This window comes from Euprymna scolopes, chromosome 12 (assembly GCF_053919585.1).
Source record: "Euprymna scolopes isolate OS-2025 chromosome 12, ASM5391958v1, whole genome shotgun sequence".
NCBI lineage: Eukaryota > Metazoa > Mollusca > Cephalopoda > Sepiida > Sepiolidae > Euprymna > Euprymna scolopes.
The window spans coordinates 146,470,673-146,489,927 of NC_136493.1; the positions used below are offsets into that span (position 1 = coordinate 146,470,673).

General features: G+C 35.1%; 1 protein-coding gene across 1 annotated transcript in view; it reads left to right on the forward strand.

The window, feature by feature from the left end:
- Nucleotides 1–19,255, forward strand: part of LOC145291527 (uncharacterized) — a 1,250,821-nt gene that overhangs the window by 1,142,759 nt on the left and 88,807 nt on the right. Inside the window, exons 99-101 of the mRNA XM_080137518.1 lie at nt 5,461–5,493; nt 14,771–14,803; nt 17,543–17,572. Coding sequence (XP_079993644.1) covers nt 5,461–5,493; nt 14,771–14,803; nt 17,543–17,572 — 96 coding nt within the window. The remainder of the gene's footprint in view (nt 1–5,460; nt 5,494–14,770; nt 14,804–17,542; nt 17,573–19,255) is intronic.

Below are 19,255 nucleotides of genomic sequence, written 5' to 3' on the forward strand. Positions count from 1 at the left end.
TAAATGCTCTTAATAGGAGCTGACGAATAAAATTTATTCATGTTCTGTTATCAACCAATCAGAAACCAGAATTGCTCCTTAAAAATTGTATCTTTTGCATTCCAGCACATAATTTTTTGTATCAACATGAGAAGAATCTTTTGCTCTTTGCTTACAAAATTATACTACTGAAAATTCTTCATCTCCAGGGCTTAGAATAGCTACCCACTGGAAACTCTTCTGAAATCAAACATGTCTTCCAATTCAAGAGCTTCTATATCTAACAACTGTTTTCTATTTCCAAGAATTACGTTTACATGTGTGCATTAATTATTCTTTTTGGGCTAACCCTATCTGAAAATGGCTCAACAGGGACTAGAACAAAAATTTAAATGTCAATGTCTTAAGCCCATTCAACCTGGAGTCTGACCTTAAAACTTAATTGCTTTTCTGCAAGTGAAGCAGAAGTGGAACTTTCAAATCAAGGTTGGTTCAATGAGAACAATATGGATATCTGCATCTTGATGAGAAATTTGAATGATTTATCTGAGGAAGAAATACAACTCTCAACAGCTTGTGAGAAAGATTGCAGATATAAATACTTACGGTGAAAGATGACTGGTAACTAAGGCAAATGAAACTCAATACTACGCTGATCAGCATCACACATAGATCTACCAGTACTACTTTGCTGTGCAAACCATTTGGATACCTGCCAATGCCAATAAAAACTATAAACAACAGGTGACGAAGTAATTTCACTGAAAAACCGTCAACTATGTTTCTGAATCCTTGAGATGATGAGGGATTATTTGAATTATTCATTCTACTGTTTTCACGTTGAATGTTATTCTCACAACATTCTGGCCAATGTAACCTCCGACCTTCTTCAGGTGCATTTTGTCAAACTCAGGAATCTTTGTCGAATTTCAAACAAAACTCTTTATTTAATCCTTAGTGATAGCTTGCTCTCATTCCAAACCCATCATGCAATAGATAAAAATGCTTAGTGATAATTCTAAGCAACAGTCTTCTGGAGATTAACGCCTCAATCCTTAGTACAGGGGATATTGAAATTACAGATACAAACTAATTAAAACTTCTACCCAATCATGACTGATGGAACGAGAGCTAGCTACAGATGCTGTATGCAAAAGAATGGCAACACCTCTGCAAAAACTAATGTTTGTCATCTCCCCTGACCGGGATATACGACTGATTGTGAATTAAATATTTCTCAAAATCTTTGGAGAAGACTGACTCCACCAGGTCAAGCATTGAATTTTCCACACACTAGGTGTTTGTTGACATCACCTGAGTACTCAGTCATAATGCTTCAAAATTAATCATTTCTGTAATTAACATCATAATACATTCTTTTTAATAAAACTTTATACCATTTTCTATAATTATTTTCGGTCTTATGTTTTTATAATGTCTGTCTAACTCCTCAATAGTAGAGATAGACAGATGCAAAGAACATTGGTAAATCAAAGTGTAATTTTATTTGGATAGTGAACAAAGCCAGGCATGTTCTCTACTTAATACAGAGATCCTTTTTTAACCTAAACGCAGACGTTTTCCATGCTATATGACTCTACAACACCTTATTCTCCCTAGCAACAAATCCTTATTTTCAACAACAAAAAAAGATATTGTACACCTGGGGTGTTTACTGGTTGGCAACCAAGAAAATTACAGGACTGTCCATGCTTACATGACAAAGAATGGCTTCAAAGACTAAATCTGTTCTCATTTGAGCAGTAGAGGGTGAGAGGAGACATGATTTTTTTTTTTTTTTTTTTTTTTTTTTTTTTATTACATTTTCACCCCAAACAAGGCAAATTGCCACTTTGGTGTAGGGGGCTACTATCAGGGGCAACAACTACTCGGGTACTATGTAGGGATTTGGGCAGCTAGATGTCGGTTCACATTACACTTGAACTTCTCCACGTCAGTACTGTTGAGGAAGCAGGGACCTGGAATGGAATTCCAGAGTCTAGCAGTTCTGGGGAAGAAACTATTGGAGTAAAAAGATTTTTTACATCTAGGAATCTCTACAGTGTGGGGGTGGGATTTAGCAGCCTGTCGGGTTTGTCAAGGGTGCTCACGTCGTGGGGGCACAAGTGATTGCAGTTCGTCAGAGCATTCACCACTAAAATACTTGTAGAAAAGGCAGAGGGATTCTGACTTACAACATCATCAATAGGAATTTAAATTCATATTTCAAGGAGTTTTTCTCACCAGCTAAAATTATGGTCCCTATGAGCACCCACAAAAAAATGTATCATCATTGTTTTTGCTTCAACAGTAGAAAAACAGCATTCTCTGTCCATGTGTATACACTGTGAAACAGCTTGCCAGAGGAGGCTGTGATGATGCCCTACCATATCCCAATTAAAACATTTCTTGGACAAATATTGTCTTTTTACATGACTTGTTGCATTTTTTTCTTTTTGTTTGACTAATAAATTTGAATTTTAAATCAGTTATACCCGTGTTCATTTATTTTTTTTTTTTTTAATGCAATTTTATTTAATATTAGATCATGTAATGCTTTTTAGACAAGATGATTTAGAGGTAGGGCATCAGTTTCAATCCAGTATTGTTTTCACTGTTATCTGACATATTCTCTCTTTGTCTGATTTTTAAATTTTAACATAATAATGCATAAACAACACATTTTCTTTCACATGTTCCTATTTACAATGCCTCCCCATGGGACAGAGTTAGACACCAGGGTCGTTTTTTAATGTGGAGAAAAGGAATAAAAAATAAAAATTGTCTCAGTCGTGAAGGATTTCTCTTTCACTGACAGAGAACAAGAAATTGAAGTGTAGATCTGAAGAACAGATACTACACTTTGATCTTGACCCGAATCTTTCACATGTTCAATGCCAAAATCAAATGACCTATTTAGATATGTAACACCTACATGACAAGTCATATTGGTTTCTATACAAAAATCTGAGACGTTCAAATTTTCAGTTTTTATGTTTAATTTTCATATGTAACTCTCCTACTCTCTATATATATTGTTTTCTCTCTCTCTGTTTCTCTCGCTCTCGCTCTCTCTCTCTACCTCTCTCTCTCTGACTCTCTCATATACATTTACCATAACTCAAACTTTCTCCTTTTTTTAATGTGTAATAAGAAATTCATATAATTTTGATGAAAGGAACACTAACCGATACTCTTTAGCTTCAAATGAGATTGCTCACACTCTATTTTGGCTTAATATAAAAAGAAGCCCTTTTCTCCTTTTATCCAGCTTTCTAGAATGCAACCTCTTCCAGACAGGGCTCCATAAAGTCGCATTCTAATGAATAGTACTAATAACTACATGCAAATGAGTAAACATCTTCTGTCAAAGAGTCAACAACTCTGCATAGCTCCACTACAAGAGTGCCCTGACCCCTTTCAAAGCACATTTCTGTATATTTTAACAACTTTATCTTAAAAATGCTTAACCCAGAATCCAAATCAGCTTTAAAAAAGATTTTCTTATATATATATATATATATATATATATATATATATACCATAGTTTGAACTTCATCGGAAATCCGATATTTGTGCAAGACAAAACATTATTCTCTCATCACTAAAGACTTAGAATTCCAGCTACACACACAAAGATATTCTGCAACTCCAGCTTCTGTCGGCGATCACATCAAACCAAGAACATATCCTTCTCTGACTGTAAAAATGTCGGTTTCTCAGTGGCATAAAATCACCTTCACAAAAAGATAAGTACATTTCATATCCACCTTCACTCCTAAAAATTTATTTGGTCCATGCATAAACAGTTTTTGTCTTTCACATCATTACCTTGTTTCTTTTTTTCTACTGCACTTTATAGATTTGTTTAAGTGGTCTCCTCTCTCTATAATAAAATGGATTTTATAAAATCTTCTGTGTCACGCTTGTTTCTTCAGCTTGTTGTGTTAATTAATCTTTCTCTGAAATCCAAAACAGAATTCGGAAACAGATAACCACACACACACACACACACACACACACACACACACATTACTTAAATTTGAAAAAAATTATCGTTTATATCTGGTGAAAATGTTTCACCATATTCTCTCTATTTCATATCGTTTTCTTGTTTCTCTTTTAGCACACATATAACACCTTTACTTCTTGTTTTTACTATACATATTATAGATATTTGATTATATGTATTCATTTTAATTCTGATGCAAAATATTTACCCAATATTTATACTAAAAAAATTTGCTTTCTTTTTCAAAACCAATATCTTTATACTCGGTTAAAACTGCTTTACAGTGCTGCTTATCATGGTCTTGAGCCAGTCTGTCAGTTATCAAGAGTGACATACCAGTATAAACTCTTATCTGCTCAACCCATTGCTTTGGTCATTCTCTTGATTTTTTTTTTCATTGAAATCTTTATATATGCTTTTTTTACATAGCTGAAGTGTGGTAGTTGGGAAACATGTCCAAACTACAATATTCTCTTTTTCAAATCACATTGTTGACAAATCTGTTATTTTAAGCTTCTTTCTGGATCTACATTTCTTTGTCTCTCTTGCAGAATTAATCCAAGGATAGGTCTTAAATATTGTATCTTAAACACATTGAGTTTCCTCTTACACTCTATCAGTATAGTCCATGTTTCACCTGCATATACAGCAATATGAACTATCAATACATTGTAATATTTAACTTCAGACGTGTTACTCTACAGTTTTTATTTTAGTCGTCAAAATGCAGAAGTTGTCTATAATTTTATTTCCTACTTGTTGTACCTATTGCCTTGGATATATTAAAATTTATTTTGTGAATATTTCTGTGTTCTATAAACAGGATTGTTTTTCATTTGTGTTATTATGTTCAGTTTCTAAGTTAAAAGTGAACCTGGTTTGGATTTGATAAAAACAAAGCAAATATAAGTAAAACAAAAGAATGAATAGTAAATCTTTAATGAATTACAAAACAAGTAAAGAACTATAACTCGTACTAAGAGAATAAGAGTAATTTTTTGTAGCTGATTTTTCTTGTAAAGTAAACTATTAAACATTTTTTACATATTTTCATATCAAATCCAGTATATTTTTTTTAATTACATATTTTATAAGTTACATATTTATTTACATTTATTAAGTTACATATTTTATATTTGTGACCACACTTTAAATCAACCAATGGTTGCCGACCTCTTCATTACATGAGACTCCACATATTAGTAAAAAAACAAACCATCATTCTTTTAATAATAATAATATTTAAAACCAACTCTTAATGAGAAGAGCGTGGATATTCTTTGTCTATAAAGAATTTGAAATTACAATTATTATAAATAAAACATTTGTTATACATTGTACATTATTATTATTCGTGAGTCTGATATCACTAATGTATTTTTTAATATTTCTAGTAAACAGAAAAAATGAAAAACTAAATAATTTCTTAGTAAATAATCAGTTTTTTCTTTTTTCTTTCTTTTCAACAGTTACTGAAACTGCCATAACTCCACCTTCACCAGGTATGAAGCATCTTCACCTTTTAATTAAAAAAAGTATAAATTTAATGTTCTATTTACTAGAACTTTCTATACGCACGTTAATGACTTGATTTATAACTTAACAATTGAAGTTTAATATTTATGTCAATTATTTATATTTATATGAATATTAATGATTTGTAATAAATAAAAATTTGGTGGTAGGGAAAATCAAAACTGATATTTTTCAATATGGCCACAAGTATTTTATAGAAGCTCATGTCTGGAATTAAGAGCAATAATCAAAATATTAACATTTTCCCCATTTCTTCTGATTCAAGCAATCTGCAATAACACAAGTAAAACATATATTTGTATGCATGTTAAGTTGAGATTTCTTTGGATTTCACAATATATTAATAATAATAATAATAATGTTTAAGAAATTTAGATGATAGAACATTTTTTTTTTTGGTTAGTGAATTAGTTATCAAAACATACACAGATCCTTTAATGCTATCATCTAAAGAAAAGTAACTCTGAATTTTTTTTCACAGATTTATTTCCCTTACTCCAAATCGAGTTATGTGTGTGTGTTTGTCCACAGAGAGAAGTGTACTGGGTGACGAAGAAAGAGAGGTGGGAAAGAGAAAAAAATAGAAGCTATGTTACACTTTTGCCCCCAGGCAATGCTAGGTAACTCTGCTAGTAGTATTGAAAACCAACTTTCCCGTGATATGTCCCAAGAATTTTAGTTAATGGAACTCCCTGTTTAGTAAATAAGTCAGTTATTTGTATACTTATTAAGTTGAGATTTCTTTCATGAGTAAGTCACCTTTTTTGTTTAGCTATTTTTGTCACATGAAAATACAAATGGAACATACATTAGTTTTTTTTTTTATTTTCATACCAAAAAAATAGAAAATTTAAAAAATAAAATCTATATATCTATTAAAATGAAATTGTGTGTGTCTGCGTGTGTACATTTTCCTACCAAACTACTCTGTCAATTTTCAGTCTATAGACTCAATATTTGACATAAGGGGTATTGAGATTTGGGAAAATCTTGTTAATTGTTTTTCGAACAAAAATTAGGCTGTCAAGAAGCCAAAGTTCAACGATTTGACCTTTGAAAACTCTACCAAACTTCTCCGCCAAGTTTGGGTCGAAACACTTTAAATTTTTGACCTTTGCGGTCTCTAGCAACTATTCAGCCGATTTTAGATTAAACATTTGAAATTTTACATAAAGGGTATTCAGACATGCAGCAAGCTTTTTATTCAGTTCTTGGGCAAAAATTTGGCCACCAAGAGGTCAAAGTTGAAAGAGTTGATCTTTGCAGACTCTACCAAACTCCTTCATTAATATTGGGTCTAAACACTTGAAATTTTAGATGTAGGTTACCTGGATATGAGTCAAACTAATATATATACATATATATACATATGCACATAAAGTTATGAACAGTACATAGGGCCAGAGCAAAGGCGGGTTGAACTGCTAGTGGTAAAATAAAGAGCAGAAGAGTTCTGCTATACTTAAAAATATTTATATATATATATATATATATATATATATATATATATATATATATACGTTCATTTTTATACAATACATTTTCCCTCATTGCCACAAGCCATTTTATTTTCTTAGTCATTAGAATACTTGATGCTAACCACTGAGGTCCCAGTTTTGAATATCGCTACATCTAGCAACACTGATGAGTTGTAGAGGTGATAAAAATATGTCTGTGAATATATATATATATATATATATATATATATATAAACAATTTTGTTTGAAGAAAAATTGACTGGAGTGCTCAATTACTAATGTAATGATCTAATATACTTATTAAATAAGGTATTTTACATATTGTGTTTTGTTATGACAATGGTTTCATTTCAATAAAACTAATCAAGCTGTATGTGTGGTCATTCAGAGTACTGGGTAGTCCCTGTTTAGTAACTTGTGTTGTTATTTTTTTTTTTTCCAAACTTCAAGATCTCAAATATTTTTTTTTCATTGAAATCTTTATATATGCTTTTTTTACATAGCTGAAGTGTGGTAGTTGGGAAACATGTCCAAACTACAATATTCTCTTTTTCAAATCACATTGTTGACGAATCTGTTATTTTAAGCCTTTTTTTTTTTTTTTTTTTTTTTTTTATTACATTTTCACCCCAAACAAGGCAAATTGCCACTTTGGTGTAGGGGGCTACTATCAGGGGCAACAACTGCTGGGGTACTATGTAGGGATTTGGGCAGCTAGATGTCGGTTCACGTTACACTTGAACTTCTGAACGTCAATACTGTTGGGTAAGCAGGGACCTGGAATGGAATTCCAGAGTCTAGCGGTTCTGGGGAAGAAAATATTGGAGTAAAAAGATCTTTTACATTTAGGGATCTCTACAGTGTGGGGGTGGGATTTAGCAGCCTGTCGGGTTTGTCGAGGGTGCTCACGTCGTGGGGGCACAAGTGATTGCAGTTCATCAGAGCATTCACCACTAAAATACTTGTAGAAAAGCTAGAGGGATGCAACATTTCGTCGATGGGACAGAGGCTGAAGCTTAGATTCCAGTTCATGGCCTATCAGGTTTGCGACTCTCTTTTGAACCTTGTCAAGGAGCGAGAGACTAGTAGCAGATGCACCAGTCCAGATGTGGCAGCAATACTCTATACATGGGTGAATGGTGGCCTTATAGAGGTACAGGATACTTTCGGGTGTTAGTAGTTTTCTAGCACGGTAGAGAGAGCCCATCTTTCTTGCAGCGGCCCTGGCGATGCCTTCAATGTAATTGTTCCAACTCATGTTTCCTGTGAACGTTAGGCCAAGGAGTTTGAAAGATGTACTCTCAGATAAAGAGTCGTTGGCCATTGCTATAGGTGGTAGAGAGGGTTTCTTGTAATTATTGAATGAAACTAGTTTAGTCTTGGCAGCATTGAACGCGACCAACCACTTTTGTTCCCATTCCACCACAGATTGGAGGTCTTCCTCAAGTGTTTCTGTCATTTCTTTAGAAATGTGTTCATTCGTCTTCCTGTCGTGCCTGCCATAGAGTGTAGTGTCATCAGCATATATACCCATCTCGGAGGCAATTTTGTCGGGGAGGTCATTTATGAATATCAGGAACAATAGAGGTCCAAGGATTGAACCCTGGGGCATGCCCGCATTTATATCATATTGTTTAGATGTACGACCGCCGACAACAACCTGGATTTTTCTCTTATCTAAGAAGGATTTAATTATGTTATGTATTCTACCAGTGATACCGTATGATCTGATTTTCCTGAAGAGACCCTCATGCCATACCCTGTCAAAAGCCTTAGATATATCTAGAGCCACCGCTCTGCCCTCCCCCCGCTTTGTCCAGTGAATGGTATATACATTCAGAGATCACAGTTAGGATGTCTGCTGTGGAACGGGCTTGTCTAAATCCATATTGTTTGTCAGTCAGAAGTTTAGCATCTGTAAGATGATGGACTAGAGCATGGTTAATTATGGTCTCAAATATTTTGGCAAAAAGTGGGAGGAGGCTAATGGGGCGATAATTTGATGGGTCAGTCCTTTCGCCAGAATTCTTGAATACTGGTACAACAGAAGCAGTTTTCCAACTGCCTGGAAAGCAAGCTTCATTAAGGCATTTGTTGTAGAGTTTGGAGAGAACTGGAGCTACTTCGGCTGAGCACTTTTTTAATAGCACAGCTGGGATAAGATCGGGTCCACATGCTTTTGAAGTGTCAAGGTTTTTTATGATAGCATGCACCTGAGCAGGGTTGGTTTTCAGATCGTCTAGCGTGGCGTCTGTCCGCATAGGAAAGTCAGGTAGGGGGTGGTTGGAAGGGTCCAGTGTGGAGTTTGAGGCAAACCGACTGGCAAGCATGTTAGCCTTGTCGGTTGCTGAGGAGACAACCTCATGATTGTTGGTTAGTGGGGGAATTGTTGATTGCCCATTGTTTACTACACTGTTGTAGATTTTCCAGAAGTCTCGAGTTCCTAGTTTTTGTGCTTTGATGCGCTTTTTAGTGGTTTCCGTAAATTCTCTCTTAGCTGTCGTTATTTCTAGCTTCTATATACTTCAGTCTGTTTGAACTGGACTTATGTCAGTTAAACCTTCTGTATGCATGCTGCTTTTGAGCAATGGCAGTTGCACAAGTCGACGTAAACCATTGGGGAGAGTGGGGCTTACTATAAAATTTCCGCATGGGAACATGCGCTTCGATTGCAGTTTTGAACCAGTCAGTGGTCTCGTTTGCACATTGTTCAGCAGGGAGAGAAAAAATATTTCTCCATGGGGCATCTCTAAGTAGTTCCCTGATGGCTTCCCAGTCAGCCTTTTTATAATATCTTGTTGTTTTGAGCATTGGCTCTTCAGTTTTGGGTCTAGAGTTTAGGGCGATTTCAACCATTATCACTGCATGATCAGCGTTCCCGAGTGGGCTGTGAGCCTTTGTTATGCAGTCATCGGGAACTGTGGTCAAAAACAGATCTAGAAGTGATGAGTGTTGTTCTTCCTGGTCAGAGAAACGGCTTCTTTCTGGGTCTACATTTCTTTGTCTCTCTTGCAGAATTAATCCAAGGATAGGTCTTAAATATTGTATCTTAAACACATTGAGTTTCCTCTTACACTCTATCAGTATAGTCCATGTTTCACCTGCATATACAGCAATATGAACTATCAATACATTGTAATATTTAACTTCAGGCGTGTTACTCTACAGTTTTTATTTTAGTCGTCAAAATGCAGAAGTTGTCTATAATTTTATTTCCTACTTGTTGTACCTATTGCCTTGGATATATTAAAATTTATTTTGTGAATATTTCTGTGTTCTATAAACAGGATTGTTTTTCATTTGTGTTATTATGTTCAGTTTCTAAGTTAAAAGTGAACCTGGTTTGGATTTGATAAAAACAAAGCAAATATAAGTAAAACAAAAGAATGAATAGTAAATCTTTAATGAATTACAAAACAAGTAAAGAACTATAACTCGTACTAAGAGAATAAGAGTAATTTTTTGTAGCTGATTTTTCTTGTAAAGTAAACTATTAAACATTTTTTACATATTTTCATATCAAATCCAGTATATTTTTTTTAATTACATATTTTATAAGTTACATATTTATTTACATTTATTAAGTTACATATTTTATATTTGTGACCACACTTTAAATCAACCAATGGTTGCCGACCTCCTCATTACATGAGACTCCACATATTAGTAAAAAAACAAACCATCATTCTTTTAATAATAATAATATTTTTTTTTTTTTTTTTTTTTTTTTTTTACATTTTCACCCCAAACAAGGCACATTGCCACTTTGGTGTAGGGGGCTACTATCAGGAGAAACATCTACTGGGGCACTATGTAGGGATTAGGGCAGCGAGATGTTGGTTCACGTTGCACTTGAACTTATGCATGTCAGTACAGTTGGGGAAGCAGTGACCTGGAATGGAATTCCGAAGTCTAGCAGTTCTGGGGAAGAAACTACTGGAGTAGAAAGATCTTTTACATCTAGGGATCTCTACAGTGTGGGGGTGGGATTTTGCAGCTTGTCGGGTCTGTCGAGGGTGTTCACGTCGTGGGGGCACAAGTGCTTGCAGTTCTTCAGAGCATTCACCATTATAATACTTGTAGAACAGGCAGAGGGATGCAACGTTTCGACGATGGGACAGAGGCTGAAGTTTTGATGCCAGTTTAGGGCCTATCAGATTTGCGACTCTCTTTTGAACCCTGTCAAGGAGAGAGAGACTAGTAGCCGATGCACCGGCCCAAATATGACAGCAATACTCCATACATGGGCGAATAGTGGCCTTATAGAGGTACAGGATACTTTCGGGTGTTAGAAGTTTTCTAGCACGGTAGAGAGAGCCCACCTTCCTCGCAGCGGCCCTGGCAATGCCCTCGATGTAATTGTTCCAGCTCATGTTTCCTGTGAACGTTAGGCCAAGGAGCTTGAAAGACGTACTCTCAGCTAAAGAGTTGTTGGCCATTGCTATAGGTGGTAGAGAAGGTTTCCTGTAATTATTGAATGAAACCAGTTTTGTCTTGGTGGCATTGAACGTTACCATCTATTTTTGTCCCCATTCCACTACTGATTTGAGGTCATCCTCTAGTGTTTCTGCCATTACTTTAGATATATGTTCATTTGTTTTCCTGTCGTGCCTGCTATAGAGTGTGGTGTCATCAGCATATATACCCATCTCGGAGGCAATTTTGTCGGGGAGGTCATTTATGAATATCAGGAACAATAGAGGTCCAAGGATTGAACCCTGGGGCATGCCCGCATTTATATCATATTGTTTAGATGTACGACCGCCGACAACAACCTGGATTTTTCTCTTATCTAAGAAGGATTTAATTATGTTATGTATTCTACCAGTGATACCGTATGATCTGATTTTCCTGAAGAGACCCTCATGCCATACCCTGTCAAAAGCCTTAGATATATCTAGAGCTACCGCTCTGCCCTCTCCCGCTTTGTCCAGTGAATGGTATATGCGTTCAGAGATTACAGTGAGGATGTCTGCCGTGGAACGGGCTTGTCTAAATTCATATTGATGGTCGGTCAGAAGTTTAGCATCTGTAAGGTGCTGGACTAGAGCATGGTTAATTAAGGTCTCAAATATTTTGGCAAAAAGTGGGAGGAGGCTAATAGGGCGATAATTTAATGGGTCAGTTCTTTCGCCAGAATTCTTGAATACTGGTACCACAGAAGCAGTTTTCCAGCAGCTCGGAAAGCAAGATTCATTAAGGCATTTGTTGTAGAGTTTGGAGAGAACAGGAGCTACTTCGGCTGAGCACTTTTTTAATAGCACAGCTGGGATGAGGTCGGGTCCACATGCTTTGGAAGTGTCAAGGTTTTTTATGATAGCATGCACCTGAGCAGGGGTGATTTCCAGATCGTCTAGCTTGGCGTCTGTCCGCATAGGAAAGTCAGGTAGGGGGTGGTTTAAAGGGTCCAGTGTAGAGTTGGAGGCAAACCAACTGGCAAGCATGTTAGCCTTCTCGGTTGCTGAGCAAAGAACCTCGTGATTGTTGGTTAGTGGGGGAATCGTTGATTGCCCATTATTTACTACACTGTTGTAGATTTTCCAGAAGTCACGAGTTCCTAATTTTTGTGCTTCGATGCGTTTTTTAGTGGTTTCCGTAAATTCCCTCTTAGCTGTCGCTATTTCTTTCTTAACGTTACTTCTAGCTTCTATGTACTTTTGTCTGTTTGAACTGGACTTATGTCGGTTAAACCTTCGGAATGCATGCTGCCTTTGAGCAATGGCAGTTGCGCAAGTCGAAGTAAACCATTGGGGAGAGTGGGGCTTGCTATAGAATTTCCGCATGGGAACATGCGCTTCGATTGCAGTTTTGAACCATTCAGTGGTCTCAGTTGCACACTGTTCAGCAGGAAGAGAAAAAATATTTCCCCATGGGGCGTCTCTGATAAGATCTCTGATAGCTTCCCAGTCAGCCTTTTTATAATATCTCGTTGTTTTGAGCACTGGCTCTTCAGTTTTGGGTCTAGAGTTTAGGGCGATTTCAACCATTATTACCGCATGATCAGCGTTCCCAAGTGGGCTGTCGGCTTTCGTTACACAATCATCAGGAATTGTGGTCAAAAACAGATCTAATAGTGATGCGTGTTGTTCTTCCTGATCAGGGAAGCGGGTTGGAAAAGTAACAATTTGCGATAGGGAGTGAGATACAGAGAAGCTATGAGTTGCGCTGCCTGCTGCATCTGTATAAGTAGAGAATCCAAGCCAGTTTTTGTGATGGACATTAAAGTCACCAAATACATGTACTTGGGCGCTAGTGTCGAAAGAGAGTGCTGTGTCTATGCTGTCAGATACTTTGTTTATTATGGTGCAGTCTTGGGTCGAAGGAGAGCGGTAGAGAAAGTAAAAGTAGCTAATGTTGTGTTGCATGATTAGTCTAAAGCACATAAAGGCTTGATCATCCGTTTCTAGGTTTGTTTCTCTAGTCAGGGGAAGGGTATTACGAATGTAAACTCCAAGTCCGTGCATATATCTGTCAGAGTCCTTACGGCAGAGTGGGAGATATCCAGGCATGTTAAAGTAGTTAGAGGGGATGGAGGAGTGTAGGTTAGTCTCACTTAGTGCTAAGATATCCAGGGTATTTGTTAGGAGAAATGCTTCAACATCAGCTAAATTAGTTCTAAGCCCACGGATATTTGTGAATGCAAGCCTCAAGGGAGGAGGCAAGTTGAATTTGTTTGACCCTAAGCCTGGTTTAAGCTTATTTTTAGATTGTACTGTCATCATGTTTTTTAACGAGTTTCAGTTGGGTTAGGGGAAGCCGAACAGGAGGTTATGCAGAATATCACACATGCATCACAAGTAGACCATCAGCTGACCCACCATCAACTAGGACTGTGGCCTCAGGAAAGCCCACCGGGGATGAGTGCAGGGTCCCTTTCCATGCGCGCCATGGCACTGCAAACATCCCGATATTATTCAACTGTTGATGGAGCAGCCGCTCTAAGCGCTACCAAAGAGTTAGGGCTCCTGTACTACCAGTCGGAAACAGCAGCCAGTAACTGTCAATCCGGTACCCTCAACCCATCAGAGGAAGGTCAACCCAATCTAATTGCTCAGGCATATGTGGTACTCAAGCATTCTCAAATGCCCAGCTTTAGGGGTGGGGTGTGTCGGGAGTGGGGGAAACGGCGTTCATTGCCCTAGACAAGAAACAAGATCTACCAATGGGTGTTTCTGTCGAATCACTGATAGTATCTCTGCGCCTGACTAATAGGCAAAGAAGGAGTGTGGAAGCCGGGCGATAGGCAGGACCTATCTACTCCTTAAGCAATTTAGGTATTGCAAACCGGTAATTTGTTTGAGTCACCAGCTCTAGGAAGGCTGTCATCCAAGACTGAAGAGGCCTCCCTCCTCTTTGGTTTAGTTTCAGAGTTTACCTTCTCCTAGACGGATGATCTGGGAAGATCTACTGGGTCCGTCACCACTGAGAGGGTTTGCTCCGCGCCTGGGTTCTAATCCAGGTATTTCTGCGACCCCGCGTGGTTAGATAATGTTATTGGGTTAGTTTGTAGAGGTTATATCTGCTATTTTATCTGATATTTAAAACCAACTCTTAATGAGAAGAGCGTGGATATTCTTTGTCTATAAAGAGTTTGAAATTACAATTATTATAAATAAAACATTTGTTATACATTGTACATTATTATTATTCGTGAGTCTGATATCACTAATGTATTTTTTAATATTTCTAGTAAACAGAAAAAATGAAAAACTAAATAATTTCTTAGTAAATAATCAGTTTTTTCATTTTTCTTTCTTTTCAACAGTTACTGAAACTGCCATGACTCCACCTTCACCAGGTATGAAGCATCTTCACCTTTTAATTAAAAAAAGTATAAATTTAATGTTCTATTTACTAGAACTTTCTATACGCACGTTAATGACTTGATTTATAACTTAACAATTGAAGTTTAATATTTATGTCAATTATTTATATTTATATGAATATTAATGATTTGTAATAAATAAAAATTTGGTGGTAGGGAAAATCAAAACTGATATTTTTCAATATGGCCACAAGTATTTTATAGAAGCTCATGTCTGGAATTAAGAGCAATAATCAAAATATTAACATTTTCCCCATTTCTTCTGATTCAAGCAATCTGCAATAACACAAGTAAAACATATATTTGTATGCATGTTAAGTTGAGATTTCTTTGGATTTCACAATATATTAATAATAATAATAATAATGTTTAAGAAATTTAGATGATAGAACATTTTTTTTTTTGGTTAGTGAATTAGTTATCAAAACATACACAGATCCTTTAATGCTATCATCTAAAGAAAAGTAACTCTGAATTTTTTTTCACAGATTTATTTCCCTTACTCCAAATCGAGTTATGTGTGTGTGTTTGTCCACAGAGAGAAGTGTACTGGGTGACGAAGAAAGAGAGGTGGGAAAGAGAAAAAAATAGAAGCTATGTTACACTTTTGCCCCCAGGCAATGCTAGGTAACTCTGCTAGTAGTATTGAAAACCAACTTTCCCATGATATGTCCCAAGAATTTTGATTAATGGAACTCCTTGTTTAGTAAATAAGTCAGTTATTTGTATACTTATTAAGTTGAGATTTCTTTCATGAGTCAGTCACCTTTTTTTTTATTATTTTTGTCACTTGAAATAAAAATGGAACTTACATAAGTTTTTTTTATTTTCATACCAAAAAAAAAAAATTAAAAAAATAAAAATCTATATATCTATAAAAATGAAATTGTGTGTGTGTCTGCGTGTGTACATTTTCCTACCAGACTACTCTGTCAATTTTCAGTCTATAGACTCAATATTTGACATAAGGGGTATTGAGATTTGGGAAAATCGTTTTAATTGGTTTTCGGCCAGAAATTAGGCTGTCAAGAGGCCAAAGTTCAACGATTTGACCTTTGAAAACTCTACCAAACTCCTCCACCAAGTTTGGGTTGAAACACTTTAAATTTTAAATGTATGTTACTTAGACATGGATCAAACTTGGACATGGATCAAAAATTTTCCAAAACAATATAAGTTAAGGGGTCAAAACTGTAGTCAAAATTTAAAAAAATTTGACCTCTGCAGTCTCTACCAACTTACTCAGCCAATTTTTGGTCTAACCATTTGATATTTTACATAAAGTGTATTCAGACATAGGGCAAGCTTTTTAATCGGTTTTTTGACCAAAATTTTGGCTGCCAAGGGGTCAAAGTTCAAAAGATTTGACCTTTGCGGTCTCTAGCAATTATTCAGCCGATTTTAGATTAAACATTTGAAATTTTACATAAAAGGTTTTCAGACATGCAGCAAGCTTTTAAATCAGTTCTTGGGCAAAAATTTGGCCGCCAAGAGGTCAAAGTTGAAAGAGTTGACCTTTGCAAACTCTACCAAACTCCTTCATTAATATTGGGCCTAAACACTTGAAATTTTAGATGTAGGTTACCTGGATATGAGTCAAACTAATATATATACATATGCACATAAAGTTATGAACAGTAATTGGGCACGAGCAAAGAACTGCTATTGGTAAAATAAAGAGCAGAAGAGTTCTGCTATACTTAATAATATTTCCATATATATATATATATATATATATACGTTCATTTTAATACAGTACATTTTCCCTCATTGCCACAGGCCATTTTATTTTCTTAGTCATTAGAATACTTGATGCTAACCACTGAGGTCACAGTTTTGAATATCGCTACATCTAGCCACACTGATGAGTTGTAGAGGTGATAAAAATATGTCTGTGAATATATATATATATATATATATATATATATATATATATATATAAACAATTTTGTTGAAGAAAAATTGACTGGAGTGCTCAATTACTAATGTAATGATCTAATATACTTATTAAATAAGGTATTTTACATATTGTGTTTTGTTATGACAATGGTTTCATTTCAGTAAACCCAATCAAGCCTGTATGTGTGGTGATTATCATTCAGAGTACTGGGTAGTCCCTGTTTAGTAACTTCTGTTGTTATTTTTTTTTTCCAAACTTCAAGATCTCAAATAGGTTTGTTTCTCTGAAAACAGTGTTTTATTAAAGTTGAAAGTGTTTATTTTCTCAAATATGTTCCTACAGAAAAGTATACAATATAAATTGAATTAACAATTTGTATTTTTTGGATTATCTGCATGTATGCATACATGAAAACACACAGACATAAACACACATGAATAAGGTTGTATGATATGTTAATATCTAAGCAGCAGACTTACCAAGATGTGTAGAGATCTTTCCTTAAAAGCTATTTAAAGAACTGGTCTGAATAAAGGAACAATGCAATGTATGTTAACGTAACTGATCTTAGCTGATAGAACGTATAGACAATTTTGTTGCCTCAGTGGTCATTCTGAAAAGAGAAAACGAGAAAGTGGACTTCCGAGTCAGGTTTTTTATATTTATAACCATGTGATTAAACCAACCAATTCCTCACACCACATATTAGTAAAAAACAAATCCTATACTTTTTTCAATAATATTTAAAACCAATTTTCAATGACAAAATTAGAAGTATTCTTTGCAAATGATATGTTTTTCTTTGTTTTCAGTCGTTACTGTTGTAACTCCACTTTCACCAGGTATGCAACATCTTTGCCTTTTAATTTAAAAAGTATGAATTTAATGTTCTGTTTTTTAGAACTTTCTATACGATTTGATTTATAACTTAACAATTGAAGCTTAATATTTAGGTAAATTGTTTATATTTACATACTTGTTAATGATTTTTGATACATTAAAATAAATGAATATCTTGTGAAAGGGAAAATGAAAACTAACATTTTCCAGTATAGTCACCAGTATTTTATAGAGGCTTTAGTCTGTTGTAACAAATGGGAACTAAAGACAAAAGTATTAGTATTAACATTTTCCCTATTTCTGACTGCATGTGAACAGAATTGACTGCTAGTAGCAATGGACAAACGATGTGGTCACGCCAAAAAAGGTGAAAAACAAAAAGTGAAGTTTTGAGTTACATCTTTTATATTTGTAAACCCATGACTAAATCAACAAATCATTGCATGCCATTGTCATCACATGATCTGGGACTCCACATTAGTATAAAGCCTTTACAACACATCTATACATAATAATTTGATTGCAGAAATTCCCCTCTGGACCAAATTACGGTAAATTTACAATAACAGATGCTGCATACAAATTTATTATGTCTAAACTTTTACCCACCATCTTATGTAACTTTCGAATGCCATTACAGACACATTTATTTGTTATATTAAAATCTTATCTTACTTCCTACAAGCGAGATCATCATGATTGCCAAGATCTATAGACGAAGTAGTTCATATTTTCCCCTCTACCTGAAAAATCCTCCCACTCTCCCAGTAAGGACCGGGTAAATACTTTACCATTATAACTATATTGACCTGAAACCCTTATTAACTGGATTAAACACTCAGACATCTACAACTACCATTGCACTTTACTATTTGGAAATGATGATTTCTCCTCAATAACATTCCGCCTATTCTCATTGGCTGCGACCATGAAATTCTATTATTCCGGATTGTACGCAAACATACAAAAAACGAATGCCGCAGCCCTTAATCAATATGGCCGATCAATCGCCATGCATTGTTTTAAATTATTTATATTTTACTATCATCGCTTTTCCTTTATTTTACAGACTGATTAACCATAACATTTAGTTAAAAGTTATACATGCCATTACGCATTATTTGGATTAACATTATTTACACATTAACAAACTACTAAATTGAACACATACTTTGCAACCATCACTGAGAAAACTATTATGACAATATTTTTCTTGGAGATGGTCACAAAGTTTAATTCAATGGTTTAATTCAGTAGCACATTATAATTGAAAACTGATCCCTGATGATAAAAATCATTAAAAAAAATTTTTTTTTTTTTTACAATTTTACTTCTTTCTTATATGAAAGTTAAGTTTGGTATCAATGAGATTAATGTGAAAAAGAAAAGAAAATGTAAATTGTGGAATTTACGGGAGGAAGGGGTGGCAATTTCATAAACGTACACCAAATCTCTTAATAAAAGAGAGTTGTAGTAGCTCCTTATATCAAAGTGACACCGAGCCTAGATTGGTGTGATTAGACAAAAAAATTAAAATAATAATAATAATTATTTTTCACTTTCGAAATCATAAAAACTATTTCTTTTTATATAAAACACATTTTTGTACTGTAAGTCTGAATTACGTCGATATAAATTATCATTTTCATTACTTTTCATTCAGTTTGTATTTGACTTCATTTACA